The 18,493-nt window shown below is 30.7% G+C and overlaps 1 protein-coding gene across 18 annotated transcripts; it reads left to right on the top strand.

Annotated features, from left to right (window-relative positions):
• The first annotated feature begins 1,388 nt into the window (after nucleotides 1-1,388).
• On the top strand, nucleotides 1,389-18,145 carry LOC126878104 (cleavage and polyadenylation specificity factor subunit 6). Of its 18 annotated transcripts, none has more exons than XM_050640582.1 (13): nucleotides 1,396-1,552; nucleotides 1,904-1,936; nucleotides 2,842-3,066; nucleotides 3,180-3,407; nucleotides 4,161-4,460; nucleotides 5,474-5,518; nucleotides 6,183-6,342; nucleotides 6,620-6,733; nucleotides 7,219-7,511; nucleotides 7,660-7,957; nucleotides 8,111-8,375; nucleotides 12,997-13,077; nucleotides 13,883-15,838. In XM_050640582.1, the coding sequence occupies exons 1-13, from the start codon at nucleotides 1,496-1,498 to the stop codon at nucleotides 14,049-14,051; spliced, it is 2,268 nt and encodes a 755-aa protein (XP_050496539.1). In that variant the 5' UTR covers nucleotides 1,396-1,495; the 3' UTR covers nucleotides 14,052-15,838. The 18 variants fall into 18 exon arrangements, with proteins under 18 accessions (XP_050496527.1, XP_050496535.1, XP_050496542.1 ...); XM_050640569.1 differs by having other exon boundaries at nucleotides 1,397-1,552; nucleotides 3,978-4,460; nucleotides 13,904-15,838; XM_050640567.1 differs by having other exon boundaries at nucleotides 1,399-1,552; nucleotides 3,978-4,460.
• Nucleotides 18,146-18,493: the final 348 nt, after the last annotated feature.

Here is an 18,493-nt window from a genome sequence, read left to right as displayed (position 1 = left end):
ATGCAGCTTTATATTAATAATTATTAAAAAGAATTGATTTCTCATATAAGCATTTATGGCATTAAATATATATACATAAAGTTTGAAAAACCGAAATTCTAATATAAACCTTTTGTAAAATTTTATTTTGTAATACAAAAAAGTGTAAATAAAAAAGATCTTATATTACGCATGGTGTTTTAACGAATATACATAGTAGCACAGAGGAAATTTCCTTTCTAATAGTAGAATATACTAAATCGAACTAATTGATTCTAGAACCTTGTTCGTGTTCTGGTTGTAGTATTAGAGATGAGTAGCTATCATTTCTGATAGCATATACATAGTAGCTATTCATTCTAACCATGATTCCAATGAATTTGAAATAAGAAAATCGGTAAAGTGGCCAATAATATTCTTTTCCAGTTCATTGTAGCATTTTTTCGTTATATCATACTCCAGTATATTTTCCTTTTTTAAAAGAAAAGAACGAAGGCTATCAAATAATTTAAGTCAAAAGAGGTAAATTTAACTGATCACGTGATCTGTAACTATTGACTGTTATCGACTCGCTAATGAATTATTTCGTATCACTGTAGAAAATTTCCAACTCCTATTTTCCTTTTCTATGTTTATAAAAAATGTATAGTAAATGGTGTCTTATATATTTTATGCAAAGAAAGATTCTATATAAAGTAAATATATCGTTTAACCAATACTCGATTCTCATTTCCTAAAAAATAATCATTCTTCATTTTCAATATCTAATTTTTGCGATGAAATATTTCAATAATAATAACTTGCAGCTATAAAACTAATCATAAGGCAGGGGATTAATGTAAAAAATGTAGTTTGCCAGTTTATAACATATCAGAATTATACCAAAACCACCGATCAGAAAAAACCAATCAGAATCAATCGATTTGTTTTAAAGCGTAGATTATAGAAATACCAAAATTATTTTGCGGAATCTTATTATTATTAAAATATTTCACGATAATTATCTTTGTATTCTATTCGATTTTTCAACGGTGGCAGACATATTGAATGTTGATATAGGTAAAATGCATACAACATATACATATTTTATTTTTATATTATGAAATATTTTAATAATAATAACTTTCTATAAAATAATTTTGTATTTCTGTAATCTATGCGTTAAAACTAATCGATTGATATATAACATGTTGCAATTCGTAAAAGGTGATTTTGTTAGAAATATATATACATACACAGAATTATGAATTCGAACCTTTTCCCCTAGATTTCGATCACATGGTTTTATTTACCTCTCCTAACTCGACTCAAGCAAACTACATACACATAATACATACATATGTATGGTTCCAATGAATTTATCGGTTACCTCGGAAGGGGAAAAGATGGCGGTATGACGTCATATCCGTTCAGCACGAAAACGTAACGTAATTCGCTAACACGTTTTCTCCTAGAACAGCATATTTCTTTAGGCTTGGCGCCTTCGTCAAATGCAGTGAGCGTCGGTGTACGTAAAATGGCGGACGGTGACATTGATTTGTACGCCGACGATCTCGAGCAAGATTTCGCGCAGGTAATTCGTTTTTATCATTGCTAATAAGTAACGAGTTATTCTATAGGCGTTGTTGTTAATTGGCTACTTTAGTAAAAAACATTGGAAACTGTGAGAAAAATGCGATAGCAGAGCGGGGTTGTTCGGCGTCATGGAGGAGAAACGGTAACGATTGCCTCGACAAGCGGTGTCCGATTCTCGTTCAGCCGGGATTTCGATTTTAACATACATCTCATTCGTGACGAGTAGACGTTGCATTTGATTATCACGACCGATAAACATTTTCTCTATTCTGTTACATAATTACCGTGGCCCGTGCACGTTCTATTGCATTGGGGAAAAACTTAAAAAGCAAATACGTGTAATACACAGATTCACAGCAAGAAAAGCAAAATGGTGTTAGCGGTAAGGCAAATGTCTCGTAGCGCATTTTATTCCTCCACTTCGTTTAGTTTTTAACTAAAGTTTTCATTATTGCATGCGAGACACCATTTTCTTCTTACAGCGTTTATATTATTTTGAAGTTTGAACACTTTATTTGTATGTGATGTTTTTTTTTTTCTTTTTTATTCCGACCGAAATTGCACCGAAACGATCCGTGCTTATTCAAGAAGCGAATTTTTTTTTGTAGGTATGTGTGTACAGTTTTAATGAGCGTCAATGAAGCGTCTTATCCAGAAAAAATTGTTATATTTTTAATCTTTTTGTACTTTTTATCTATTACACTATTTTTTGACTTTTGTAAAATAATTTGTATTCTATAAGATGATTGAAATTCATTTTAATACTTTATAAATTATGTTTTTGTTCTTGAAGGAATATGTTTACTTAGAACTATTTTTTCTTCATAGTTAATACAATGTAATACAATGGGAATAGAAAATATTAGAAAAATATGTGAAAAAAAGGTAGTAGCATATGTACAATTTATAAATTATCCTTTATCAAAGAGATGGAAGGTAGTAAATTAAAATATTTATTAATGTATTAATTATTTTTTTAAGCTTTCTTCAATATTATTTTTGAAACTTTAAGTAGATAACATAAAAATTGTATTTTAAATTTATTATTAATATGTATTAAATACTATGTATAATATTTGTTATATATCAATATACTTTATATACTATATATGCGAATGATTTAAAAAGGAATTGAATATTAAATTAATTTTTGTTTGTATAAATACTGAAACTGCACATTATTTTCACAATATAATTTATAAGAATATTCAGTTCACATGATGTAAATATATTAAATTCTTATGGTAATTAATCAGCTTATGATATGTTTTTAATGATCTGTTTTAGGATGAGTTTGCTGGTGATGGCGTTGATTTGTATGATGATGTGATAGCAGCTCCTGCTGGTGGTAATGGTGGCGTTTCTACGGGAAATAGTGGAGATGGTGCTGGTGATACTACTTCACCAAATGAAGAAACAAATGGTAGCGCACCTTACCATCAACTTGGAAATAATATTCAGCCAAACCAAATTGGGAGACGTCATCAACTATATGTCGGAAATTTGACTTGGGTAAATAATTGAATATTAATTCATTTTCATTAATTAGCCTTTACTTTAAGAACTTAGAGAAAAAGTCAATATTTTTGTAGTAATTTAAACTTATTGAAATATTTTTATTGCAGTGGACAAGTGACCAAGATATAACTGATGCTGTTCAAAGTATTGGTGTATCAGATTTTGTTGAAGTAAAATTCTTTGAAAATCGAGCCAATGGACAATCTAAGGGATTCTGTGTGATATCTTTGGGATCAGAACAAAGTATGAGGATATGTATGGAAAGATTACCTAAAAAGGAATTGCATGGACAAAATCCAGTAGTAACATTTCCAACTAAACAAGCTTTGAATCAAGTAAGTATAGATATATCGAAATTATGAACAAGCAACTATTTATGGGAAAGAAATAATTAGTACTGTGAGAAATTTATTTTTGTTATATGATTCTTTTCATGAGTTTTTACTCTGATAGGTGTAAGTAAAATATAAGATTGAATCTGCAGTTTACTTCTTTTCTTTTAAAAAAATTTACTTGCGAAAATGTCAGATTGTTGTTCATTTTTATATAATTTACATTAATATAGTTTCCATCCAAACTAAGCATAGTTAAATTTTTTAAAAAATTAACTCCTTTAATGTAAATAATTTTGCACTTTTACACATATAGAATTTTCATTATATATGATATATTATCAAGAAATTAATGTTGTCCTTTAAGTAACTTCTTTCAATCAAAACACATATAATTGGTCATGTCTATAACATTTAGAAATCTTTTTTATTTCTTCCTTCACATTAGTACTGTATTGCATCTTTTCAAGAAAACAATATGAATTTCTTGATGGCTTAATCATTATTTCTCTTCCCAATAAATAAATGAAAACTTGACATTTTGTACATTTGAAATTGTGTATATGTTCTCAGTTTGAGTCTCAGTGTAAGACACGACCAGCTCCGGCTCCTCAACAGAGTCAGAGTCAGCGTCCCCATAATCCACATCAGCATCAGTCACCAATGCCACCCCATCAACAGCATCCACAACATCCCCAACACCCTCAACATTCGCAACAAAATCATGGTCCTAGGATGATGATGGGTCCTCCGCAGGGTGTACGACCACAGAGAATGCCACCTCCAGGGATGGGTCCACCAGGTCCAGGTGGACCTGGCCAGCAAGGTCCACCGCGTATGCATGGTCCGCCGATGGGTCCTGGACCGGGACCGCACCATCCTTTACCTGGGCATCCTAACCAAGGTCCACCACCTCCTGGTTATCAGCAGGGCCCATGGAATGGGCCAAGACCTAATGGTCCACCTGGACCACCAAGAGGCCCAAGTGGACCTGGTGGTCCACCTCAACAAGGACCACCAGGACCAGGTCCTGGTCAACATCGGCCTCCAGGAATGGTATGTAATAGAGCTTTTATTTAATTATTCAATGTAATTGTGTGCATGTAGTTTGTCCTTTTGTTAATAATTATACTTTTTCTGAACCAATTTTTTATATCTATAAAACTTAATTTGTATTGCAAACTTGTGTTCATAGTAGTTGTGGGACTTTGCTTTTAACATAAGAATAGAAGGTAACTAAGAACGATAAGAAAGGAGATAAGAATGTAATATGTAATTGTCTAATATAATTGTGTATTATATAGGGTGTTTGGCTACAGGTATAAAAATATTTAAGGGGTGATTCTTAAAGTTAAAGTAAGACGAAAATCAAGAATTAAAAAATTGCATTTTTCGGCTTTGTCTATTTATTAATTATTTATGGAGGCAAAGGTTTAGGGGAAATATCAACGCTGTCTACTCGAAAATTCCATGAGGCGATTTTCGATATGCTGTTGTGGATTTTAGTAAGTAGACAGGTATAATGTTTAATCTACGATTTTTCTTACAAAATGTTGCGTAGGATGGTTTAAGTCTTCAAATGTCATAATCTTCTCTACGATTTGTGCAAGGTAAACTACTGCCCATGTATTGTTGGATTTGAGGATACCTGTGGACCCCACTGCTTAGGTTGACCTACTTTCGTTTGTGTAAAGAGATTTTTGCTCGTGCAGACATATTTCGACTAATTTTTAATTGTCAATAACTAAAAGACAAAGTCGAAAACGCAATTTTTTAATTCTTGATTTTCGTCTTACTTTAACTTTAAGAATCACCCCCTAAAATCTTTTTGCACCTGTAGCCAAACAGCCTGTGTAGCTTCCCCAAAGCTATAGAAAAATAACTATAGAAAAGAAATTTTTTTATTATTCTTCAGATAATACTTGATATATTAATTAGAAATTTCTGTTAAAGCTACTCATTTCTTGGTTTTTACAATTTTATGATATATTTTATATAAATTGATAAATTATGGTACAAATTACAAGAATATTTTTTGCACTTACATGTCTTACGCTTCGCGTAAACAGAGTTGTACTAGAGACCTTTCAGAAGCCAGTTACCATATACCACAGGTAACACACAATGTGTTGTTTTTCCTGCTTTTCACGTTGTAAAAATTATCCATTCTTCAAACTTTTCAGTATTGATTTGTTTTTATACATAAAATCTGATCGAACACTATTAAAATTAATAAATATTAAATTGAAATTCTATTATTTTTAGAATTCTAAAATATTTTAAATTATACTTATATGGAAAATAAGATTTGAATTATATTAATAAAAAAGTCACCTAACTGCTATCTTTCAATATTTCCTAATTCAATTATCTTTCTTTTGAATGAAGCTGTATTTAGTTATATTTTGTATAAATTTCAAGTGTTAAAAGAAAATGTAATATAAAAATATAATCTGTAAAATTTATTTCTTTGAAAATTACAACATTAGCAGTGCATGAGATATGTATAACATGAAAAGCTCTTTCAGAAATCAATAAATTATTTCATTTCAATCTGTTTAGTGGTTAATTAAATTTATACAGCACATTGAAAAGCTTTTGATAAACCAATAACTGGCTCTGATATTTTAATATTTTATCATTATTATTAATTACTTTATGATTATTGTTTAATAATAGTATTCGATAGTAACTCGTTATTGATGCATCTCATTATTAATTAATTTTTTGCTGTTATTTTCCAAGTATAGAGAATGATTTTTAATTTAATTATGGTAGATTGAAATAGAATCTTCGTTTGTCTCCATTCAGCAATTTCATGGTGGTCCGCCTGGTCCACCTGGTCAAGGACCTCCACGTGGTCCACCTGGACATCCTGGTGGACCTCCAGGTGATCCAAGAGGTGCTCAACCACGACCCGAATGGAATAGACCACCAGGTTTGTTAAATATCTTGATTCATTATAAATTATATACTGAAACATCTTGGACTCACACGCTCTGTTCTTTCCTTCATTTCATGTGTCATTATGATAAAATTCTTCTTCTTCCACAGCTTATAGTCTGCATGATAAAGTAGATTATGAAAATTATCAAAATTACTATACAAAACAGAATATAAGGAACTTTAGTAATAAATCACTTCCAATAACAAAGTATTATGTAATCAAGTTTTTGTGAATAAAGTTCACTGATGTAATTATTCAATGTGCATAGGAATGCATCACGGGCCTCAGGGACCACCAGGTTTCCCTCAACATCAACATATGCAAGGCCCGCAACCTGGTCAAGGCCCACCACAGAGAGGACCTCCTCCAGGTTCTATGGGTGGTGAGAAATTTAGGACGTTCATTGAATATTAACAATATCGTTATTAATTTTTCTTATAATAATGCATGATATTGAGGGAAATTTTATGCTTAGGAGTATGAAGGTACAAGGTGTTTCAGATAAAAGTAACATAAACAACAATTCAATTTTTGTTGTTGTCACAATTTCAATGAATATAAAGTATATAATTGAAAGTATTTTTAAATAATTCTAAAAAAATAAGTAATAATAACATAGGAAAGAAATAGTTCAATTCAAATAAATATACTTAAAAGAGTAAAAATATATTATTAATATATATATTAAATATTAGAATATACAAAGAAAGATGGAAACTTGTCATAATCTTACAACATTGTGCAAGCATATTCTAAAGCAAAAAACATACTTTATCAAGTCAATCATACAATAAAAATTGTTTTGTGTAATGAAAAAATTTATAAGCTTGCTATACAGTGTTGCAAGCTAACAAAGATATTGATCAGGAATGTTACCAGGTCCAGGAGGTCCACCACCTGGTCATGGTGGCCCACCTCAAGGACCACCACAAGGACCCCCAGGAGGACCTGCACCACATGTGAATCCAGCATTTTTCCCACAAGGACCACCTCATCAACATCCAGGACAACATCCACCAGGTCCTCCTGGTCCACCCCATGGACCACCTCATGGTCCACCACATGGTCCACCACATGGTCCACCTCATGGTCCACCTCATGGTCCTCCACATGGTCAACCACATGTGCCACCTCATGGTTATGGACCACCTGCAGCACAGGTATATGGTATTCTATTTTATATTGTTCATTGTATTAATATCTTATATTATATTTCTGATATTATTTAGTGGCTTCACTATTACATTTCATAATACTACTGCTTTATTAAAATCTTAAAAAAATCAAGATAAATTATATATCTTACAGCCACCTTATGGCGCACCAGGACCTGATCATCGCCCAGAAGGTCCTCCTCCCCTTACAGAACAAGAATTTGAAGAAATCATGGGTAGAAATAGGACCGTTTCTTCTTCTGCTATTGCTCGAGCAGTATCTGATGCTGCAGCAGGAGAATACGCAAGCGCTATAGAAACCCTGGTTACAGCCATCTCTTTGATAAAACAATCCAAGGTTGCTGCAGATGATAGATGTAAAATTTTAATCAGTTCTCTTCAAGACACCTTGCGCGGCGTCGAAACAAAGAGTTATGGATCCGCACGTAGGGGTAAATATTTTATTTCTTACATTTAGAATAATAAAAAATAGATGTATGTTTAATAAATTTTTTAATCACTTGCAACGGCTTTCATATCTCCTATGATTTTATCGAAATTAAGATTATTGTATTAGTTAATCTAAATTTAATGAATTATTTCAGAACGATCACGTTCACGAGACAGGGAACGCAGTCACAGAAGAAGACGTGAGCGATCAAGGAGCCGTGACAGGGAATACAGAGAAAGAAGCAGAGACAGAGATAGAGAACGTGACAGGGAACGCGATCGTGAAAGGGAAAGGGATCGTGATCGTGACAGAGAACGTTATTACAGTGAACCATATCCACGGGAGAGATCACGAAGCAGGGAGAGGGATCGTGAACGTGAAAGAGATCGCGAATATAGAGAGCGAAGCAGAGAAGAAAGGTAAGCTCAACATCTCATAATTATTTTAACTGTCACTACTGGATGTACCTTCTTATTCAATTTAGTCAAAAATTAACTGACAGTCGCAACTTATAACTGATAACCCTCGTAATAATAGCCACGTATGCGTGTGATTTAGAAAAAGAAAATGAGTACGATAAGTCTATATTTATATAAAATAATCCGACGTTTACATTGTAACAGATCGTATATAACTATATACAGATTACTAAGATATATCATGCAATTTTCTTCGCAAATAGATATAGCATTATAGCAACGATATTGATCTAAGTAATATAAGTCCCATTTATTGTATTATATATTTTGCAAACATTTTCAATCATGCTATTCAGAATATTGTATGCGGAGTTCATTCGAAACGTTCGATTTGAATACTTAGTTAAAATACCATTAAATGGTATGAAATTTGATAAAAGTGCAAGTAAATTAAATGAATTGTAACTGGTATTAATGATGTTTAAAAGAGAACGCGTTGATTTATAATGTGTTCAATTGTAAAATAATTAATAATGTGTGTCTATTTAAATACTAACGTATTTCATTGGGACAAATTTAACTGTCATTAAATATTAATAATTACTTGTAACATTTCTTAATATTTCCGTATTGTCTGTATTAATTAATTATTCTGGAAAAATTTATAAGTACAGACAAAGACCATAGATAATTTTACATGGTCATATAACAATAATTTATAAGACTCAAATATAGTTGATTTTATTAATGATAAAAAGTGAACTTAACCCTTTTGCTGTAATGTAATCTCAAATCTATGTGTTATAATTCTAGAACATCTATACTTTACAAATAGATGTCCACAATTGAACAAAAAGAATCTGTTGTAATTATTATGTAGAATAATTGCGACTGAGTTAGTTACTGAAAGGATATTAACTCTAATCAAGCAAAAATATTTGCTTATATAATTGACAGCGACAGGGTTAAATAAAATTAACGTTACTTTGATACATTAATTGTTATTGGGCATTTCAGATCTTGAATATTTATATATTTTAGTATGATATCTTTTTTAACAATTACTAAATATTAAATAAAAATCCATTTAAATGAAAGTACTTTTAAATTTTCTCTGCTATCAGTTAAACTTTAACCCTTTGGGGACGGGACGGTTCGAAGTTAACCGTACCGTGAGACCGAGCTGCTGCCGCGATAGTCATTTAAAATTGCCAGCACGCATTAGATGTGCTTTTCGTTCATAGATGTCAAATTCTATACATATGTACATGCACAGATTCTCCACAGGATAAATAAAATGTGACACACATATGAATCCTTTGGTTCTATCAGTTGTCTTCTCCAAATGCGTATATGAGTTTTTCGCCCTTAGCGACGCGTTTACGTGGAACACATATATGAGTCGTTCGGCTCTACCAGTTGTTTTCGCCAAACGCATATATTAGTTCCTCGGCCAAATTGATGGCTTACGCAGAACGCATATATGCAGCGGTAGTCCGCGAAGGGTTAATTTATAAGAATTCAAAATATTATTAATCTTTAATCTTTGTAAATTATATTGGAGATAAAAATGTTAATCACAAGGATATTTTTTTATGAAAATTTTAGACATTCATAAAATGTGAAAAGTAACAATTAACGTATCAATTAAATGTTTTTTTATTATTGTATCAGATTGTTCGTTAATGTCTACTTTTTTAATCTACTACATAAAATTTGTTAAAAGCATTAATCAGAAACAAATATTATATTATTATAATAGTTACTTGATACTTTGAAAGCTAAAAGTGGACATTATTCTTAAAACAATTAAGTATCTTGATTTAGGTGCTCTGCGTTATTATTGAGTGTAAAAGTGACAGGTAAATTATAAATATTGAACTCCAAGGACTGTTATTATTCCTATGTTAGCTTCAATTTGCTGTGCATATGATTATCTAATGGTAAATATTATTGTTATAAAGTTCTAATATAAGATGATCTTCTCATTAGATAACTCAAAAACGATGCTGCCATTATATTCTCGTTCCCATTCTTATTTTACATCTATATGTCGGAGAAGGAAAGACAGCGGGATTTCTTGTCCGGAATGTTGGGAAAAACCCCAATACACTAGTCCAGACTTTTACTATAGCCGCCCTTAAGTAATAAAAATAAGAAATAGTCTTAATGTTCCAATCTGACTTTATGACGATGGGTTTGGGCTCGAGCTATTACCATTACTCGTAGCGTCTGGTAGTGTCCACATTCGTACTGATAGAGATTGGCTACATTCGCGACGGTAAAGTAAGTAAAGGTTCATCGAACGCCCCAAAATGCCAACCTGACTCCGACATATATATACATACATTTACCCTATTTCAGTGGTATCAATTTCTACTGATATTGTAAATCATACAACCGATATTGTTATTGGCGATACTGTCTTTGAGTTAATTAGCAAGAGAATCACTAAACAGTATAATGAAAATATAAACGTATTCATCTTTTAATAAATCAGTTCTTTATAAAAAAATTGTAACACGTTATTATAATTTCGGTATTTAACAGTAACCTAAAATATTCGAAGCAACTAAATACAGTACAAATTTATTACATACTTTTTAAAATGTTATTAAAACATTGGCAGAAATACAAATTATATTTAAAAGATGCTCAGTATATATTGGTTAACATAGGAAGAAATTGATTGTTTATCAAATAGTACAAAAAAAATCATAAAGCACCCTTATGTTTGTTTTAAAATAGCAGACATTTAAAATTTTTTTCGTCCTAATATCATCAATCAGCGATAAGTAGTAACCACAAGTAATCACTATTGATTTTCATTAGTTATGGTTTTAGAAAGTAACAGGGGCTTTTTTTATGATAGAGAAACTGAAAACATTGTGATCTCAATTTTTAAACAATATAATATTTTAGGAACATATATATATAATAGTAATGTAATTTAAATGATGCAATTGAAATAACAATTCTATTTGCGAGTTATAAATTTTATTGTAAATTGTTCAAAACTTTAACATGCACTAAAACGACGAGATTGTAATTTTTTTAATCTATTTGTTTATTGTTTCTGGCATATTCAATAGTAAGTGAGACTGAAGTTTCAAAGATGAAATAGCCAACAATAAACGAAACTTGCCCATAATTGAAATGATTGGAAGATTTGTAGATTAAGGCGAACATCCGTTCATTAATTAAATATTAGAACAGATTTAAGGAATGTTTGCATCTACATTTTTATTTCATTTTTGTAAATACGAGGGAAGAAATGAACTTTGTACTCAGTATCAATGATACTTCTGCAAGTTATTTTTGTCACATGATATTTGAAGTGTGTGCGTGGATACACTTAGAGTCTGAATCTTATTAATTTACATCAATAAAAAGATAAAGGTTGAAGCTGTGTAACAATAGTTTTCCTAATATACAATTGACAATTTTGGAATGTAAACAGATGTTAGCTTCTTCTTTGAGATAAGTCATACAGTACATTCAATACAATTGTTCCCTCTTGTTCCTCCTGTGTAGTTGTAATCTTTATTTCCAAAGTCGCCATTGGGAAAAGTATGTAAAAGAATGTGCATATCTTTTTTGTAGATATTGCTTTCTATTCAAAACACTTCAATATGTTTCATAGAGATATTGTAAATGAAATTTTTGCCAAGTATATTTAAGATGTGATAGAGAATTAAATATTTAATTTATGAACTACATCTATTGGTATTTTAAAAAATTACTGAGCTTTGTCTAGCAATAGAATTATTGCAGTTATTAATCCTAACAATTCGTAAGATTAACAGTTCATGAATTAAATAGTCAGTTTCCATATATCGTTATCTTTAGTTATTTATAAAACATGAGTAGGAATGATTACAATTTTACTTTATTTATTAATCTAGCATATTCATATCATGATATACATATCTTGATATACATAATGTAAAAATACTTACAACGTATAATTACTATTTATATATTAAGATGGTTAAATGCTTTTTCAATTTATATATTATGTTAACATATATTAACACAAGATCTACACTTATCCACAGAGATACTGTAATATTGATTCTAATATCAAGTTGATATATGTACAGATCTACAAATACTTTACTACAGTAAAGTAGTCATAATCCTGAAACCATAAAAAGAAATGAAATCTATGCAACACAGTTATATCTTAGAAGAAATTATCTTCTATTTTTTCATATTTTGAAGTCAGTTATTCTTGTTTCATTTTGAATATTCAAATATGGTTACAGGTTTAACAACGAATCTCAAAACTTCTTTGAATATATGTAGTATTGTACACATGCACTTACATATAACTGGTAGTTAGTATTATTTCGAATAACATATTGACATATCTTCTAATTTAATCTATATTTCAATAGAAAAATGCTAAAAAATGGTTGTCTTTTATATAAGCATTAAGTCGTAGAGTAAGTTTACAATTTATTATAAATTTTGCTCGAATAAGTGATCGTTGCTAAATTATAGTAGACTGAAAAAGGAAAATTGAATATATTTCTTAACATAGCTTATTTTAACTAAAGAAACGTATTAAGCCTGGTAACAGTATAAGTCATAACGAAGTATGCATATTTTCCATTAGTACGACACGTCAGTCAGCCAGGCCAAGAGTAAAAGAAGAACCGCCAGAGACGGCTCCCGTCTCGTCTTCCAAGGCGTCTAGGTAATTTACACTTTTTTTTTCATTAAAGTGAATGCATGTAGATCTCATTACAAAGTATTATCTTGTTAGATGCAAAACAACAAATTAGAGTTATTCTTAAAGAGTTTGATTCAGAATTCATGTATTGATTACATTATCCATCATTTCATAAATAGGAATATTTTAGAATTTAAATAAAAATTTCGTAAATAAGTGGGAGAGAGAAGGGGGAGAATACAAAAAATATAAGAAGTAGAAAAATAAGAGACAAGTATAAAGAAAATGTTTCAACTCACTTTTGTTTCTTCACATGCATATAATGATGAGAAAAGGTATTAAAAGTTATAATTCTATTAGAATATCGCACGAATTCAGTGAATCTTTTGCTTTCTGACTACAAAATCGTTTATTGCAAATTGTTGGAAAATTTAGATAAATATTAGTTTTTCTTTGTTATTAAAACTTCTTGTTAGAGTAATGTGTTTAGTTCTTGAAGTTATCAGAGACTTTTTTATGCAGTAAATTGTCTCTTCTAAATGCTTGGTAATTTTTTTCCTTTCTCTTAAGCCTTTGCAATAAGTAAAAACTTGATCGCAAAAATCGAAATGTTAATAGAGAGCAAGGAAACGAATAAAAAAAAATAAAAAGTTATCATAAACGAAGAAGGTAGGGTACATTAGAGAAAGATACATAGCGTATCAAAGAGTCCCTGAGTTAATGTAAATATATCTTAAGAAGGCATAAAAAGAATTAAAAAAAGAAAAAAAAGCAAATTAATAGTGTACACCGGTAAAGTAAGATAATTGGCTGACGTGTACTTGTGTAGGTATTATGACGATCGCTACAGAGAGCGTGAACGAGACAGAGATCGAGAACGAGAGTCGAGCCGAAGACCATCCGAGAGAGAACGAGAACCGGAGCGTGAACGGGAGCGAGAACGAGAAAGAGATCGTCGCGACGAACGTGGAGACTCTTCGCATCGTTCAAGGCATTAAAGGCGATTACGTGTCGGAGAGAATAAAGAAGAATTCTCGTTTACAAAAAAATCAGAAATAACAGAAAAAACAGTGAGAATAAAAATACAGAAGGGCCAGAAAACGAGGAAGAGGTCACGTCTTAGCATGCAGTGTTTGCAGGATCTTACCGGTCATTTTCTTGCAAGCGTCATTGAGAAACGGATCCAAGAGGACACTCATACACGTTTATCTCTTGAGAGCACATGCTTATCTTCTGTATTTTGTCTGAATATCAGTAGTATTTAAACACTTTCTCGGCTGAACAGGGAAACCATTGGTTTCGAAATGAAAGAAACACAGTGACCTTGCAATTAATTAAATTTTTTGATAAATCTATCATGATTCCATTTATATATGATCGGTAATTCAGAGCACCTTTCGATACAACAGATTTAGTCTTTGTATTAGAAGTATAGATAACCATCTTCCAGTTATTTGTTTTACATGACAAATAGCTCTGTACTAGAGGTCTGTAGTTTATGTGTATTTAATATCTATGTGTACACGTGTATGAACCGTATCTGTATGTTTTACCACGTAATTTTTAGTACGTGTTTATCTGTATATTAGGAGTATCTAATTCACGTATGTTTAAATATCCGGGTACACGCGTATTGATGCATTCATATTCTAACTTACAACTTGGAAGTCTATATTTAAAAATTTTGTTTTATACACTTATTGTTGTACTATTGTATCTTATTAGTAGAATGGTTATTAATTCTTAAGTTTCATATTAAAGTATAAGATCGTGATCAATCACAATTCCCTTTTTTATAAACATTTAAAATTCTAATTATAGGGAATTAAGAACATGAATTTTGTATTTCCTAGTAACATGCTACACGTGTCTGTTTATTGCACGTTTAGGAAACTATGACCTCTAGAATTTTTATCAGCTGCAACTGAATGACTATGTTATGATTGTATTAAATTATAAATATCTATTTTTAGGTGTGCTTAGATACATTTATCGGTATGTGACGAAGCATCTAAAAATAGAGAATCTCGGTCGAGAAAGTGGCGAATCCCAATTATGTTTCGATAACATAAGTTGCAAGTCTCTGTGTAAACTTTCGACAGAGTTCCGAATCGCGAGCATTTTAGCCAAATTACTACGGGTGGTTTTGTCATAGGGGATTCTTAGCAACACGTTGCATGGATGGTTGATCGTAGAATTTGACATACAGTTTCTTTTTGAGTCATCGATGGTGTTGTTTTTTTCTTTTCTTTTTTCTTTTTACGTAGCATACACTGTCATATTACTAAATATTATTACACTAATTATAAAAAAAACAACAAGAAAAACTGATAATGAAGCTAACGAAAACGCATACACCACATATGCATATATACATGTATATCTATGTAACATTTAAGCAGAGAGTATTTGTTTAGTTTTCAGAAAAAAGTAGTGAGAGTGAAAGAGCGAGAAAGAGAGGGAGAGTATGTGTTATTCACGAATAAAAAAAAAGAATAATGATAATAGCAACAACAAATTAACAAAAGGAAAAGATGGCGAAAGCACAACGAAAGTTATGTTTCACGAAGAGTTGTGTTCAGTTGCGGTTTACAGAGAAGCTGAAGAAGAGGCTTGCGCCGCACCTATCGGCGAACGGTATTGTGTTTGCCAGTTGCCTCGGGGAAGAATGAAGATCACACTCTGGACTCTCATCATCGGTCTTCTATCTCCGCGACGATGCAAGATTGTATCTTAACTATAATATATATATACGCTTTCAAAAAAATATACGTGATAAACATGTCTTTACTTTATTCATCAGCACACACAATCTTCCTGATAAATATGTTATTTTTGTTTTTGTGCTATTGCATTATTCCATTTATTAATCGAAAGGTGGAACCAATCGAAAGACGCATACACGGCATCCGATTTAAACACTTTCGATCTCACCTTTAATTAATTTATTTCTGTACAATTTTTGATGTTCGTAACAACGATCGATTGGGGATCGAAAGTGTATGATAACAGGGGTGGAACACGATATTTTACATGTAAAATAATGATTATGTTCCCCATTATATTCTATGATATATACTAGTCTCATCCATGAAATTGGAAGGATCAATGTCAGAGTTATATATACTCTCTAATAATTGAGTGTTTGAAAACTAACTTATCAAAACTACCCAAATCTGTTCATCTAAAAATAATAAAAATTATTATCCTGATATGATCATAATTGTGTTTATTAATTGTAAATAAGTATAGATATTCTAAGATCATCGACTTGGGTAATTTTGGTAAATTAATTTTATGTAATAGTGCCATCTTATTTTTCACTGTTTAGTTGAAACGGCATAGAAAATTATTTATAACGATACATAGTATATTGTGAAAGCGTAACACATTCACGGAACGACTTTGTTTGAATTGTCAAAAAGGTCCTGTGTATTATTTGAAGAAAAGAATTTCTCTCCTGTGTACGCTCTTACAGTGTACAGATTAATCCTCGTATAATCAAGGTTTATGTAATTAAGAGTTCTATGATGAATTATGTTCACCTCTTATGCACTTGAATGTATAATTTAATATACATAAAAATATCATAAATATGATATTGCGTTCGTCAAATGTTACACATTTTGAAAATATGTATTTTAAATTCAGTAATATATTATGGTGATCTCAATTCTTGATTGTACGAGGATTAGAAACTAGAAAAGTTAGTATTCATGTGCAGTAGCAGAAACTCTTTCATGTTTTAGAAGGATCGGTATTACTGTATTTTTCTATGCTCAAGCATGATGTTCTTAAGACTTAACGTCCCTCTTCCTTGTATATTTAATCTTCATTTTTATGCATCTTTTCCGATCTGAAACGAGAATATATCATCTTATAATTTATTTTTTAGTCACACGTTATATGTATTATTTTTTAAGTAATATGTTATCCGATCGCTATAGTTAGATGTAAACTAAACTACGAGGTTGTAAAAGTCATATACTACAAGCACTGAATTACGCATGAAAGAGTTGAGAATAGCTCGAAAGAAATTACAACTAAATTGAACACTATACATTCGTCCTCTCTAAGAGAGGAAAAAGTATCAAAAGTTAAGCAAAGACAGCGAGGGTGGTTCACCTTTCGAATGGATTTTTATCAGGGATCATTATGAATGATGATACACTTAATAATAGCTCTGTGAGACAACGTTGTATGTATATATTAATTTTTATCATGTATCGCATAATCATTCGTTGTTTTAGCAGAACCCTCGACGGTCTTCTTTCATGTATAACAAATTACTATATAAGATAAAATGAAATGAATTTTATATATATACATATATATATATATATATATATATATATATATATATATATATATATATATATATATATATATATATATATATATATTATATATATATAATGTACGCACACATTATATAATTTCTTATATTATAAAAATTTATTACATTTTTAATATTTATGAAATGATTTTGTTGCGCTACGATTAGCGATATATTATTATTATTTCTATATGCTTGTGGAAGCTTAGCTGTATAACTTTAGTTTATTTCACTTGGTATAAATTTTTAACCAGAAGCGTCATGTTTTAGAGAGAATGAAAAGGGAAGAAGACCGCAAAGGGCTGAGCATTTGGTACCTTTTAACAAGTACCAGGAAACGGATGATGGACTCTCACAGAGCACAATACCAGATAGTTAAATTCTCAGCAACAAAAAAGAAGGAAAATCCCAATAAATTTTTATGTTGTAATATACGAGACCAGTTTGCATGATCACATACATATACACATACGTGTCTCGTGAATGATTATGTTTCGATGTGCCATTTTGAAGTAACCATATAATGGTTAACTCGACCATGCAGCTAGAAATAAGGGACACTGCTGGATGGAGTACGACCAACTCATAGTCCAATTGTTTGAGTTTATTCATACTTTGATCCTTTGTGATTCAATGTTTCCAATTTAAGTTAATTTATTTTATATCAGTTTTCATTATTGTTATATCTATGAATTATAATTTGTCAAACACATTTTCTATGAAATTAAAATAGAATTGTTTTTATCATTAATTTAATTCTTGTAAAAGTGATTTACATAACATATTTCGTTATCTGATACTGGAAATACAATTTATTTTCGTAGGATAATTTGGTAAAATGAAACAAGTATATTGCTCAACATAATTGAAGAATAAATAGTAATTACTATTAAAGTAAAGAATTGCAAAGGATTAATGTAAAATGCTTTTTTCACTCCTACTTATCTTTATAACTGAAAATTCAATATTTTTGCAACAATCAGTCTAAAAATCCGAATACAATGACTACATTATTTACAAACAGTATAGACAATTCGACTATAAGTATAGTTCTTAGAAAGTAAAATGTATAAATTGTAGTTCTTATGAGAATCATCGAGCTGT

The sequence above is a fragment of the Bombus huntii genome, chromosome 2, assembly GCF_024542735.1.
Source record: "Bombus huntii isolate Logan2020A chromosome 2, iyBomHunt1.1, whole genome shotgun sequence".
In the NCBI taxonomy this organism is placed as follows: domain Eukaryota; kingdom Metazoa; phylum Arthropoda; class Insecta; order Hymenoptera; family Apidae; genus Bombus; species Bombus huntii.
Note: the sequence above shows the minus strand (reverse complement) of the source record. Positions and strands in the feature narration are given on the sequence as shown.

What these genes read in the sequence shown, in the direction of transcription:
- LOC126878104 (XM_050640567.1), top strand. Translation starts at nt 1,496, where the DNA reads ATGGCGGACGGTGACATTGATTTGTACGCCGACGATCTCGAGCAAGAT. An exon ending in ATGGACCACCTGCAGCACAG is followed by an intron (nt 7,512 to 7,659) that starts GTATATGGTATT and finishes TATATCTTACAG; the next exon opens with CCACCTTATGGCGCACCAGG. An exon ending in GAGCGAAGCAGAGAAGAAAG is followed by an intron (nt 8,376 to 12,996) that starts GTAAGCTCAACA and finishes ATTTTCCATTAG; the next exon opens with TACGACACGTCAGTCAGCCA.